At 41.7% G+C, this 13559-nt stretch overlaps 1 protein-coding gene across 1 annotated transcript in view; it reads right to left on the bottom strand.

The window, feature by feature from the left end:
* Positions 1 to 13559, bottom strand: part of PLCXD3 (phosphatidylinositol specific phospholipase C X domain containing 3) — a 79775-nt gene that overhangs the window by 29848 nt on the left and 36368 nt on the right. The window contains exon 2 of the mRNA XM_054652627.2: positions 2269 to 2977. Coding sequence (XP_054508602.1) covers positions 2269 to 2977 — 709 coding nt within the window. The remainder of the gene's footprint in view (positions 1 to 2268; positions 2978 to 13559) is intronic.

The raw sequence follows: 13559 nt of genomic DNA, 5'->3' as shown, positions 1-13559 counted from the left end.
CTTAATGTAAGGCTCTTCACCAGCATTTCTCAAAAAGGAGAAAACAGTATAATGTATAAGCCTATGCAGTAACTGGCAACAAAAGCACATATGTTATCTACCTGGACACAAAGATGGGATTTGGTCTGGCTATTTATTTTGAAAAGAACAAAATAATATTTTTACTGAGTGATGGTTCACAGTGACAAACACTGCACAGCTGGAACGTATGCCTTGTTACCTTTGGTGTGGATTACATATTTTTAAGCTACTGAAACATTAAGGCAGGGTAGACTGAAGACAACTGTGCAAATTCTACTGTGTAAATTGTACTTCATCTTTTAATTGCTTGCCTATTTATTTTTAACAGAATCTTCATAAAATGAGGAGCACTTCTGAATATATTTGATGTTTACTTTTAGAGCAGTTAACTCAAAATACAGGCTCAGTTTCTATCAACATTATCATAAATTTCAAACCTGTTTCTTCCTACAGTCTATTTTTGTATTAAAATAAACATTAAAATGAGATGCCATACTTGGACGACTAAATATTGGCTTTGGAGATTATTTTGAAGGTCTATTTCTCTCATAAGGAGTAAAAGAATTATACAAAAAAAGAAAACAACTTTTCATGTAGAAAAGTGACTACACATTTGGGGATCATGTGAAAAATCTCCGTTAAAATCTGGCAAAACAACACTTCCAGGTTTTTCAGCCCAATTACTTATTGGCTTTTGAAGGTAGTTACAATTTCAAGATTTGCTGTTGGGAAAGGCACTCAAAGAGTTCAATGGCTCTGGATATTCAAAACTCCGTGAAACATTTTCAGCATCTATTTCAAGTCTTTGCTTTACAAACAGCTTCTAAAAAGCACATTATAAGCCAAAGATGAAGAAAATGAGGTTTGATGGCTATTTTATTGATAAACAAGCTTCCTGATTGTCCTATTTCATGTTCTAAAGAACACTCAGGAAGATGTTTACCAGAGTAAAAAGTTCCCTAACAACATGGTGTTATGAGTAAAATCCATCAACAAAGCAGTGTTTTAGTACAGAGAACCGCTCTTCAGACTCAGGAGAGAGGAGACTCCCCAGCCTGATGGAGCCCCTAAAGCACAGATGAAGGATATACCAACAGCTGCAACTGCAGTCACACAAGTGCTTCTAAATCACATTTCACTGCCTGTAAAACCTTCCATGTCAGTGTTTTACCACATCAGGTGAGGTTTTTACCTATTTTTTCCAGTCAAGAGCTGCTTTGGAAAGCTGCGGTAAAAACAGCTCAACCTTTCCCAAATATGAGGCATGTTTTCTTTGCAGACACTGCATTTTTCATACAAGGGGATAAGCTCCCAAGAGACCTTCCTGTCACAGGCACATCCCTGAAGAGAGCAAAGCATTAGCAGGCCACTGACCCTCATTGTAATTTTTTTTACACTCTGCAACCCTTCTTTATTTTTAAGGAGAAAAAGAAAATAGCTCTTGCATCTTGGCATTAAATTTCAGTTTTCCTACCAAGTTGTCAAGAACATAGTCACATATATATGCCTTTAAGCTCAAAACTGGCTGTGATTTATCAAAGTCAGAATGGTATAAATAATGCATGTCTTGCACAGGTGGCTTTTTTTGTTATATAACAACTAATGGCCTGTCAACAAACTATTCCATATACAGAAGCTATATGATGGTCTGCCATCTCTTTCCTCTGTGGTAAATGAAGAAAGACTTTAAGGAGTCAAATTCTCTCTAATGGTGTCCTGCTGTCTTTGATACAATGTGTGATGGTACAGAGACAGAGAAACCGTGCATCTTTGTGTAATGGCAAATCCTGCAGCATCAGGCTTTACTGATGAGCCAGGACAAATTTTTTTCTAATCCAAAATCTGAAGCCTGATGCACAAACAAAAAATTATCTAGATCATACAGATAGATTTGTCTAGATCATATAGATAAGATTTTCCAGTAGACATGATATTCAGTGCTTATGGTAAGAAACCACATTTGGAAAACAAAGCAAATAAGCAAAACCTGCATTCAGAAAAAAGAGATGGTTAAGCCAATCCTCCAATATCTCATTATGCTTCAGTGGCAGATTTTCTTTCAAGATGCAAAAACTTGTCCTTCAATATGTTTCTCTTTAAATATTTTAGCATTATGCCAAGTTCTGACTAGCCCACAGTAGCATGGAAGAAATGCATCTGCTAGAGTGCCTTTAAAAGGAATTGGAAGAAGAGCACTACCAACACACATTCAGCACAGTCAGCACACCTTACCAGCCACAAACTCACCTTTCTGTGATCGTTTCTCTGAGACCACTTGCAACCCCTTTCACCACCGTACTAGCCTTTGGTGTCAGCACTACTTGAGATACGAAAAAGGAGCCTTTCTTTCTTCTTTCAGTGATTGATGCCTGCAGGAACTGAATCAACTTTTCCGTATCTGTTGTGTTTGCCCAGGGAGCTGGCATCATCTGGCCTGGCCACAGAAAGGCCACTTCGACAGCCACTGGACTGTGGTAGAACACTAGCACTTGGTGCTCCTTTTCCCACAGGTACTGGAGGCTGACTTCATGGGCAAATATAGCAGGACACATTTTGTTTCCGTATGTGTCCCTGAGCATCTGGACAAGCTTTTCATGATGGCATTTCTGCATCCCGTAGAAATGATTGAAGTCCAAGAAGACCACTTCTTTTGGGTGCTCAGTGAGAAATGCGTTGATCTCCTCCAGACCTTCCTTGACTTTGGCACTGAATAAACCATGGGCAAAGTAGAGTTCATTGTCTGGGTCTCTGGGCTTGGTGGAAATTCTGAGATCAAAATACCGTATACCTGCCCCCAGCTGGCTGGTGAAGTTCATGGTCTGTGTAGCTAGCCACTTCCTCATCAGCTTTTTAGCCACAGTCCCAAAAACTGACACAAAATTCTGGACTGTCTCCGGCTGTTCAGGCCCAACTGGAGAGGCTTCATCAATGTAGAAGCTAAAAGAGTCATGAGACCCTAAAATACAAGAGAGAAAAATTATAAAAAAATATATTAAAAGCCTTTAGTGGGTTTTTCTCAATGAAAATAATTTTATGACCTGTACCAACACGCACCAACTAACCCCCACACCCTTTCCCTCAACATCAGTACATTTGTCTGGCAGCATTTGCCCCAACAACACTTTGTAGGAGCTTGAAAGAAAGTCTGTTTCACTGCTTGTCTGGATGCTCAGTCACTCTCTTCCAGCTCTTACTCATGCCTTTAGGCTCAATGAGCCCAGTGGTCTCTGAAGATCTCAAAGCAATTCTGGTAGCAAAGCAAAACAAATCCCTTGAGCCAAGGAGGAGAGTTTGGCCCTGCACACTGAACTGTGCACTGTTTAGTCTGTAGAACCAAAGGATTGTGCACTGTTTAGTCTGTAGAACCAAAGGAAAAAACCAAAACAAACCAATATCCTTCCACACATGCCTTTATAGCCAGATAAAATAGGAGTGGGGAAAATGTCAAGGAACATAAATATTTTATGTTCTATCTTAAATCAAGTCTCATCTGGTCATACACAAAGTCACTAAATGGTTTTCCTTCTTAAATTTACTTCTAAAATTCATTACTTTCTTTTGCTAAATAAGTACAAGACGTAGAGCCAAGAATAGCATTGCATTCCACTAATAAAATTCAGAAACTCAGACAAAAGCCAAATGAACAATGCTCAGCATTCAGACATCGACATGAAAGCAGTTATATGGAGTTATAAGCTGACCCTAGGAGATGCTTATCATCTTTGTCAACCATTACCCTGCTGAACACCTGGTGTTTGCACCTGGCAGTTTACACAGAAACACTGTCCAGCTGCGAGCAGAGCCACACTCCTGGCATTCCAGCCATAGATTCTGGTCAGACTCACAGCAGCAAGCAGGTCTGCTGCTCAGCCTGAGACACACTGCTTGCAAAACTCCTTCAAAGTCAGCAGGACTTGTATTCTGGAAATGGACTGTGGTACTAGGTGCTCAGAGATCCAAATCCTACATCAAAATGAGTTCATAGCACTGGTCTTGTCTGTCACCAATGCTTTTGCAGGTGCTTTTCAAAATTGCTTTCCAAAGCATGCATGCTGTAGCAAGTAAATATCACATTAATGAAATTCTGCCAGTCAGTCATTTCTGAGAGTGATGCTACTTTAACTGAACTGGGATAAACCCTATAAACCAAAACAGCAGCTATAACATTATCTTCTTTAACAACAAATGGAGTCATGACAAATCATCCTAGACTCTGGCTTGGATTTGGCTTTGTTTAATCTGAGAAATGTCTTTAAATTTTGTACACACCTGCTTCTCCTGGTTGTCTCTTTGAACTGCATTTTGCTTTAAATATTAAATAACTTTTCCATTTTGATGAAGCTTTCTACTGCTAGGTGTTGAAGTGATAATGTATTTCTTGCAGTACCTGATTAGATCACGCAGTATCTGGTTACACATTGATATCCTTGGGGACTAGATCTGCATACAGAATTCTAATGGTAAAACAAATTATTAGAGCAATGACCTGTGTACCAACAGTATTACAGGAAAAATCAATGAGATGCATTAAATGTTCTGCTCAGTGTAACCTGCGATAATCTAGAAATCAAAGTAAATCCAGTCTTGTTTAAAACAAGGCACAGCTACTGATATTAGGAAGGGATGGATTTTGCAAACCCCCCCTTTGTCCATTGAAGCCCATTTTATTTTTGTAGAGTTTTATGCCAGATTAAGTACCTGTGTAAACCTGATCAACTGCTTAGAGCAGTAGGTTCAAAATGGTATTAAGACTAATTAAACCATTTGTCTTTTATCTTCTGATCTGCAGACATGGGCAACTGAAGTTACAGAAAACGCAGTAGCTAAAGTTGACCCCGGCACTGCCAGTAGGCACATATTGGTTTAAAATGCTTCTTAAAACTACTTTAGTCAAGAAAGGCAGCACAATTTTCACAGCAGAGAAAACTAAGGTGAACAACCTGTCTACAGGTATCTTTTAGGTACTGGTGATGAAAAACACAGAGAAGTGTGTGTGTGTGTGTGTGTGTGTGTGTGTGTGTGATACCTGAACACTGCAAGTAGGACAAGTCAGAAAAATATTTTTTCCTCGCTAAAGCCTTTGTGCACATATTTGAGCCTAAAAATAGATATTTCTATGTGGATGGTAATGAGAAAACCGCACAGTGCTAGGTGAATTTTCACGTTTTGTAACCCAAACAAGGAAGCCCTACAGCATAATACAAAAAGGAAATAAGGCTTAAGTTGGTTGACACAAAATGAAGCAGAGGTCAGCTGTTCAAAAGTATGTAAACATTCCTCCTGAACAAAAAATACAAATATTTTGTCTTTCCATATGTATAACTACTTGAAACAGGTCAATTAAATATTAATTTTCATCATGCACTCATCTACATTTCCTTTTGCCTTAATCATGCCTTGTTGTCTCAGATAGCTTACTTGTGAAACTCACAGAAATTCAAAATCCTTACACTTAGCAGAGCAAATTAGGGTATGATCTTTTCCACTGTCATGCCCAAAATCATTATATTCCTGGTAATGAGGGAATCCTGTCAAAACATGCTTTTGGCAACCATGTTTCCTTCCAACTCTTTCTTTTGTGCACAGGGACATTCCCCTCCTACATTTTCACTGGAAAGTGTTTTTGCAGGTTCTCTCTATCACCAAACTTCACCCTCCATGAAGAGAGGACACAAGTTACATTTAGGAACACAAATGCAATGATGCCTGCAATCTTTGGAAGGTGGCAGACCTTGCACATCATCTATCTCTGTTATGGCAGGTCTGTACCACAGAGACTTCACAGTCTGAGACCTGGAGAAGCAAAGAGGGCAAATTACTCATCCCAAGTTATTCAGGGAGCAAAAGATGATTTTCCTCTTGTGTGCACACATATTTTCTCACCAGTTTACTTAGTGTCTAAAATTTTCTTAAAATATTGCACACTGTTTTCCCACTATTTCAACAACCCAACATATCCAAGAAGTCAAGGATGAAGGCTCATGGATCAGCATGATGGGGACAGCAAACGAGGGGTTAACGTGTGCACATACTATAGACTGGCCAGTCAAGAAAAGAAAGTGGATGAAGCCTTTAAACAACTGGAAGAAACTTCATAATTACATGTTTTCATGGAGGAATTTTGAGACATTTGCTGGCAGAGCAGAACAGCAGAGTGAAGGAAATTCGGAGAGCATCAGAGACTTATTTTTTCTGCAGATACTCCTTTTAGTAGTGAAGTTGCACTGCTGGATGTTGTATGAATTAAGGAAGAAATTGATAGGGACATAAAGGCTGATGACAACCTTAGACTGAGTGACTACGAGGAGAAATAAGAATTTGAAATACTCAGGAAAGCAATGAAGGCAAAAAGCAGAGTAAAGATCCTGGATTTCAGAACAACTGTCTTGGCTTGTTCAGGAAATTGGTAAGTGGTAGCCTGGAAGAACTCAATTATCTTAAATGCCAAGAGACTCAGCAGAAAGGGCTGAACTTGAAAAGCAACTTCTCTAAAGCATATGAATAGAGTGTGAAGAAACAAGGAGGTAAGGCAGGAGGCAAGTTTGTCTGAAGGAGTAACTTCTGAGTGGCATCAGACTTAAGAAGCCACTACAGAAGGTTTTAGCAAGGACAGATTGCCAGGGAGGAACAGAGGACAAAGGCACAGAGGGAGTTAGGAAGAGCACAGCTGGGAAGGGAAACCTGCAAGGGATGGGAAAGGCAACAGACAGCTTCTGCTGATTTATCAACAACAAAAAAACGCACAGAGAAAACTGGTCCACTACAGAACAGGGCAGGAGACCTGAAGGATGGGATGCCATCCAGAGGGACCTGGACAAGTTTGAGAAGTAACCCATGAGAATATAATGAGGTTTAACAAGGCCAAGTGCTGGTGCTGCACCTGGGCTGGGACAACCCTGGTACCAGCACAGGCTGGGCATGAACAGCCCAGAGCAGCCCTGCCCAGAAGGGCTTGGGGGTGCTGTGGGTGAGAGGCTGCACATGGCCCAGCCATGGCACTCACAGCCCAGAGAGCCAAACGTGTCCTGGGCTGCATCCAGAGCCCCGTGGGCAGCAGGGCAGGGAGGGGATTCTGCCCCTCTGCTCTGCTCTGCTGAGACCCACCTGGAGCACTGCATCCAGCCCTGGGCTCCCAGCACAGGAGGGACTGGGACCTGCTGGAGTGAGTCCAGAGCAGCGCCTTTGATCATAAAGATGATGAAAGGGCTTCTCCTCTGAGGACAGGTTGAGAAAGCTGGGGTTGTTAAGCTTGGAAAACAAGAAGCTGCTGAATAGCAGCTTTCCAGTACCTAAAGGGGTCTTATTTAGAAGAGAGGAAGTTTTCAAATGGACAGCCATAGAACTAGGAAGAACAGTTTTAAATTAAAGAGGAGAAATTTAGATTAGATGTCAAGAAGAGAGCAGTGTTACTCAGAGGGCAGTGGGGCACTGCATCAGGTTGCCCAAGGAAGTTGTGGATACCCCATCCCTGGAAGCGTTCAAGGCCAAGTGCTGGATAGCATTTGTAATCTGGTCTAGTGAAACATGTACCTGACCTCAGCAAAGAGGTTGGAACAAATGATCTTTAAGATTCTTTCCAACTCAAACCATTCCATTATTCCATAAGAAATTATCAAGAGACACTTAAAGTGTCTATGCCAGCCATGACTCAAAGAACAGAAGTGGTCTGTTTCAACCACTGAGACACTAAATTTTCATAAACTGGATATTAAAGAATAAATTGTGCAGTATCACTTAGATTGCTAGAAATTCCCTGCTAGTATTTTTACTAGGGAGAACTGTCTACTGTTTTCTTTCCTGGATTCCTGTAATAGGGCAATTGGGAATATTTAACCTACTACCACTCACTATGGACATATTTATGGTTTCCCTGGAGGGCTAACCCCCTCATTTAAAAAGTAATTGGGCTTCATGCTGAAAGAAGTCCCTAAGGGAGAGTACATTTTAGTTCAGAATTGTTTCTTCAGTCCCTTGGAGATTTACACAGAGGCATGGCAAATGTCCCGCAGACAAAAGGGACAATCACTGGTTTTGGTGGCTAAGCTTAAATATATCATTCACAAAGCCAACAAGGGTATGTGAACTTTGCCATGCCTTTCCTTGCTTCCCTGTCATCTCTGGCCATCCCTTGGCAAATACAGCCTTGTAAACAGCACCTAGAATTGAACAGCAGTGACCAATATGCTTCCAACAGCAGCTATCACACCCTGATGATCCACAAATACCAGAAAAAAAACACAAACAAATAGAAGCAACAGTTCACAGGTTTTAGCATGTTTTGCTCTTCCTCTTCTTCCATGGATCTCTAGTCTCTATGCTAGGAGTTATTCAACAGCTTTTGGAAGTGGGATTTTTACTAGTGCTTTGAGTGTCATTAAAAGCTCTACCTGTCATTAAAAGCTGTACCTTTCTGTATTTAAGAGACGTCATCCCTTTGTGACTACTGCTGAAATGTCACATGCAGTGCCACATAATTCCTTCAAAGACATCTTCATCAAAGAAGGCTCTATAGTGACTGACAGCAGGTAACATGTTTCTTGGATGGTGTAGAGAATAGCTAGGACAAAGCCCATGACCTCTGGTACACGGGAGTTCCATCGAAATGTTCTTGCAATCTCATTTGGTCTGTTCTCCCTGTCTTTTTTGACCTTAAAAATCAATCAGCCAAGGGAGAAGCCCTATGAATTGTCAGCTAGTTGCACTGCCACTTCAAGGAACAGCAAAGCCTAGTCATGAACCCTAGAGTTAATGCACCTCAATACTGTTCTGCTTTCTTTTTGAGATGGCTGAGTGCTGTTCTCTTCATCAAAGCCACAGCTCATCTCAGGAAGTCAAAAGGTGCTGCCAAGAGCAGTCCAGCTCCCTTTAGCATGCAAACTGCTTGGATGATAATATCAGCTTTGTTTGATAAAAACACTAAACAGGCAAACAAAACCAAAACTGGGAGAAACAGAGACATTATAGATTGCCCAGTGTCCAAGTGTCCACATAGGTAACTGCCTCACTTTCCAGTTGTTCTTCCAGTGTTCATCACCAGCTGTGTCCCTGACCCCAATTGAAGGTCACAGCCTTAGTCACATATTCACACTCAGGAGTCCACAATCTAAAGGCATGGGAAAAAAGGTACACATTACCTCTGATAAAGCAAAAATCCAGATACTGAACGAGTCCTGAGAACAGGAATACTTGCATGACATTAAAAACTGGCATACATGTATATGTATACAGCATATATAAATACATATACTCATGTCCTCCAAGAAATTGCACTCTTCTTGTACTTGTATCTCATTCTGCCTTGAAAACATTGGTTACAATTCGTGAAACAGTGAGAAAAGGAAATGTTTGCTTCCTTCTTGCTCCATAACTTCCCAGAAGTGACAGCTGCCCCTGCCTCCCCCCGCATATTCTCTCCACCACCAGGTGAGTTCTGGACTAGCCACTGGAATTGCATATAAAGGTAACTTGGACCCTGGTCCTATGCATGGGAATACATCCCTGGGAGTCTGGACTGTGCTGCTTCATTGAGACTGTCCTGCAGACAAAAGGGACAATCTGAGAAACCAGGCAGGAGCACAGGCACCACCATGCAAATTTTAACGTGGTTTGCTTGCAAGGCTGAGCTGAACTACTTTGTATTGTATTTGCAACCTCTGTCTGGGTTTCTAATGCTACTTCTGCCATGCGTGGAGCTCAGCATTACCCAGCTAAAGCACCTCAGCTGGAGCCCCTCAGTCCATATCAAATGTCCAAGCACAACTTTAACAGACTCATCAGCTACTGGACCGATCAAGGACACAGCCTAGAACTGCATGTACAAAACATTCAAAACCCAGCACAAAGCATCTGCTTCTTGTTCAGTGTAATACAGAACAGAGAATTTATTTTCAGGGATTCACAGAACAGCTCAGTTTGGAAGATAACTCTGGAGGTCATCTGGTCCAATCCTCCCTTCTCCTGAGTGAAATAAAGAAAAATATGCGGACTTGACAACAGATCATTGAAGACTTCTCCAAAACACCTTGCCGAAGCAGCTCCTTAGCCAGCAAGAAAGCAGAACTTGTAGGCCATCACTCAAGAAATGTCATTCCACATCTAATGACCAACTTTCAGACCTGGAATGACTTTGTTTTGTCCTCCTTATAAAAAAAGAAAATTTTCATGCAACAAGAGAGGATTTTAAACAATTACTTGCTCTTGTTCCTCTTACATGTCCTATCACCTGTGAAATACTCTTGTTCAAAAGTACAAACCAAATTTTGGCTATAATTGCTTCCTCAGGGAGACTACTACTGTTGATACTGCCAGTACTCCATGACCATGACGAACTAATCCTCACTCAGGCCAAGGTTGTTACCATTTGAAGCTGTTAAGAAACAGCTTATGAAATATGGCAGTGCCTGCACTGGTCACTGGACTGAGCCAAGATCAGTGCCTTGCCTAAGCCCTGCTTCTTTCCTATAAAGAACTCACTTCTAAAAAATAAAACAGGTTGGGAGGTGGGGAGGGATCTGCTTGGTATTAAGGCCCTGGGTAGCTAGTAATTATCACAGTACGACAGACAAGCTTGGCTACAAATCTGATTAGATTACTCATTATTCAATTCATACTAATATGTTTGGTGTATAGAAAAGTACCCACATGCAATTTCTCAAACTTCCCTCCTGCCAACACAAAGACCAGCTCCCATTCCTTTTAGAACATTGTATCAGATAGTCAATTCCACTTTTCAAATTCTCAATACTGTGTTGAAAAGTAGAGAAACAAAAAAAACCCAAGCTGTAATTATATTTCTAGCTCTCCAAACTGTGTGAGCACATTCACAATAACAGCCACCACAAGCTTAGTTTTGCTAAAGAAACTGTTCTTTAGCAGAAGTTTAGCACATGCTGGCTTCCTGAGAGTTTTCCCTCTTACTTACTAACTCCTTTACTGTCCTGTAATTGTTTGTGTAGGATGAGATGAAGTAACTTTTTCTGGGACACTGCCAAGAGCAGATAGCCTCCCACTTCTTCCTAGGCAAACCACCTCCGGACAGATTTCCTTGGAGGTTTCATGCAGCCAGCACTCAGAAGGCAGCATGGTGTAGCAGCACATGGACAGCAGGGACTTTCTAAGAGTCCCAGATTATGTATTCTAAAAGCTCACCTTTAATTGAATAACTAGTTAATCAAATGCAGATCTAAACAAGGCAGATATTACACAGGCAAATGTAAGATTAACACAGCTGAGAACCAGAAAAAGGGCAGTGAGGCCAGGACACAGCACAGGGTGGAGAAGGCTCCTTCTCCTGTTTGCCCAGCGCAGCAGAGCCCTTGCCCAGGGCTGCAGGAGCAGCAGAGCAGGAGTGGGGCAGCAGGACAGGAGTGGGGCAGCAGGACAGGAGTGGGGCAGCAGGACAGGAGTGGGGCAGCAGGACAGGAGTGAGGCAGCAGGACAGGAGTGGGGCAGCAGGGCAGGAGTGGGGCAGCAGGACAGGAGTGGGGCAGCAGGACAGGAGTGGGGCAGCAGGACAGGAGTGAGGCAGCAGGACAGGAGTGGGGCAGCAGGGCAGGAGTGGGGCAGCAGGACAGGAGTGAGGAAGCAGGGCAGGCTCGGGGCAGCAGGACAGGAGTGGGGCAGCAGGACAGGCTCGGGGCAGCAGGACAGGAGTGGGGCAGCAGGGCAGGCTCAGGGCAGGCATGGGGCAGCAGGACAGGAGTGGGGCAGCAGGACAGGAGTGGGGCAGCAGGGCAGGCTCAGGGCAGCAGCACTGCTCTCCATGCTCAGAGCACTCCCCACTGCTCATCCAGAACAAGTCAGGCCACCAGAACTCCTGCAGGCACTCAAAGGCAAACAGAAGTGTGGGGAACATTTTTGCATTATAGATGTAAAAGTGGAAAGGATCATGCTGAGGACTGAGAGATTCAGCTGGTGTGTCTTCTCCACTGTTTTTTTCCAAATGTGGTCTAAACCTCTCATCTGTACACAGAAGGAAAGGTGAAGGAGGAAGACTTGTGGCATATACCACATTCAAAAAAACACCCTGTTGAACATTTGGGCACTGCACTGAAAATTTTAAAAGGTGCAAAAGGCTTTAAACTTTAAAAACCTGCCCACAACAAGCCACTAAAAAAGTTACTTTTGTTTGTTTAGTCAAGCAAAAGTGTAAACATGATTTCACAGTGTTTTGTGAGCAGACACAAAGCATAAATTCTGTAATAGAAGAAGGTTCCCTTCACCTATCAGGCTAAAACACAGCAGAATTCGTGGAAAAACTTCAACCCAAATTTACAAAAATTAGTAAATCAGGTCCTCATTTTTGGCAGAGCAAGAGTGAAAAAAAAAATATAACAGTTTTTAAAAATAATCTTTACATTAGAATTGACCAAGCACCTAAAACATATGGTTTAAGATCATCAGAATTTATAACTTCAGCAGCAGACTAGACACATCACCACAGCTTGCATGGGGCAGGTCAAGTGCTGTAGTATGCAGAGTGGCATGGTCTTCTTATTTATGTGTTTGCATACATGAAGATTGTATAGAATATTCTAGATCACATAAATTAGCATCACATATAACCTTGTATTTTATGCCCAACTATAATTTGAAGATAAATTAACTACCTAATCACTGGGAAATAAAATTCATTGGGGCACATCTGTAGCTACTATCTATTACTCAAACTCCACAAATGAAAATTCTTTTAAGTCTTTGCTTTTCTGTGAACTGTACAAACAAATCTAGTATTACACCTTTTCTTTTCACTCTGCAAGCTCACTGCTGCATGTTCAGATGCATCAGAGATCTCTATCAGATCTCACATTTTAGTTAAAGACTAGTCTCAGAAGTACCATTATAGCTATTTTTCATCTTAATTTAGGGACCAGCAGACAAGAATGTGAAGGAAGGAAAGAAAAAGGAAGGAAAAAATAGCAAGAGGTATATCTGATTCTAAGCATAAAATTAATGTGCCAGGAATAGTTTGGGGCGTATTTTGTTCCAGCACCAGCTCAGTCTGTCTGAGTATGTCATCAGCATCCTAGTCATACCTCCTGGGGCCATCAGAAGCACTAGAATTGTGAGCCAATAGCTTTGGGACTAGTGAGAGACTGTGATGATCCCAGGCAGCTTCGCTGAGCCTGCAAAATGGCATCTGTCAACAGTGAGCACCTTCTGACCATAATTCTGGTTCATGATCCAAATGTATTGACAGAAAAGGCTTGAAGGATAGCATGCACCTGAGAAAGCTCCTAAAAGAGAGAGTGCTCATATTTCTTCCTCTCATGCACACAAAGAGCACAGGTAATTCAATGTTCACACTCTAAAATAGCATCAAATCAGACAACTTCGGCTTCTTGAGCTTTTATTTGATTTACTTTCATGAAAAACATTCTTTAGTACTTTGAAACATGAGAAATTTCCCTTAAAATAATTGCCTCTGATTACACTGATATATCTCTTGCCACCTATTGTATCTTTTTGGCAACACAGAAGGTTTTGGATACTTGATTTTGCCTTTCCCTCACCTCTTGCATATGCCCTCTTCTTTGATT

Source organism: Agelaius phoeniceus, chromosome Z (genome assembly GCF_051311805.1).
Source record: "Agelaius phoeniceus isolate bAgePho1 chromosome Z, bAgePho1.hap1, whole genome shotgun sequence".
In the NCBI taxonomy this organism is placed as follows: domain Eukaryota; kingdom Metazoa; phylum Chordata; class Aves; order Passeriformes; family Icteridae; genus Agelaius; species Agelaius phoeniceus.
This window is presented reverse-complemented; position numbering and strand designations above follow the sequence as displayed.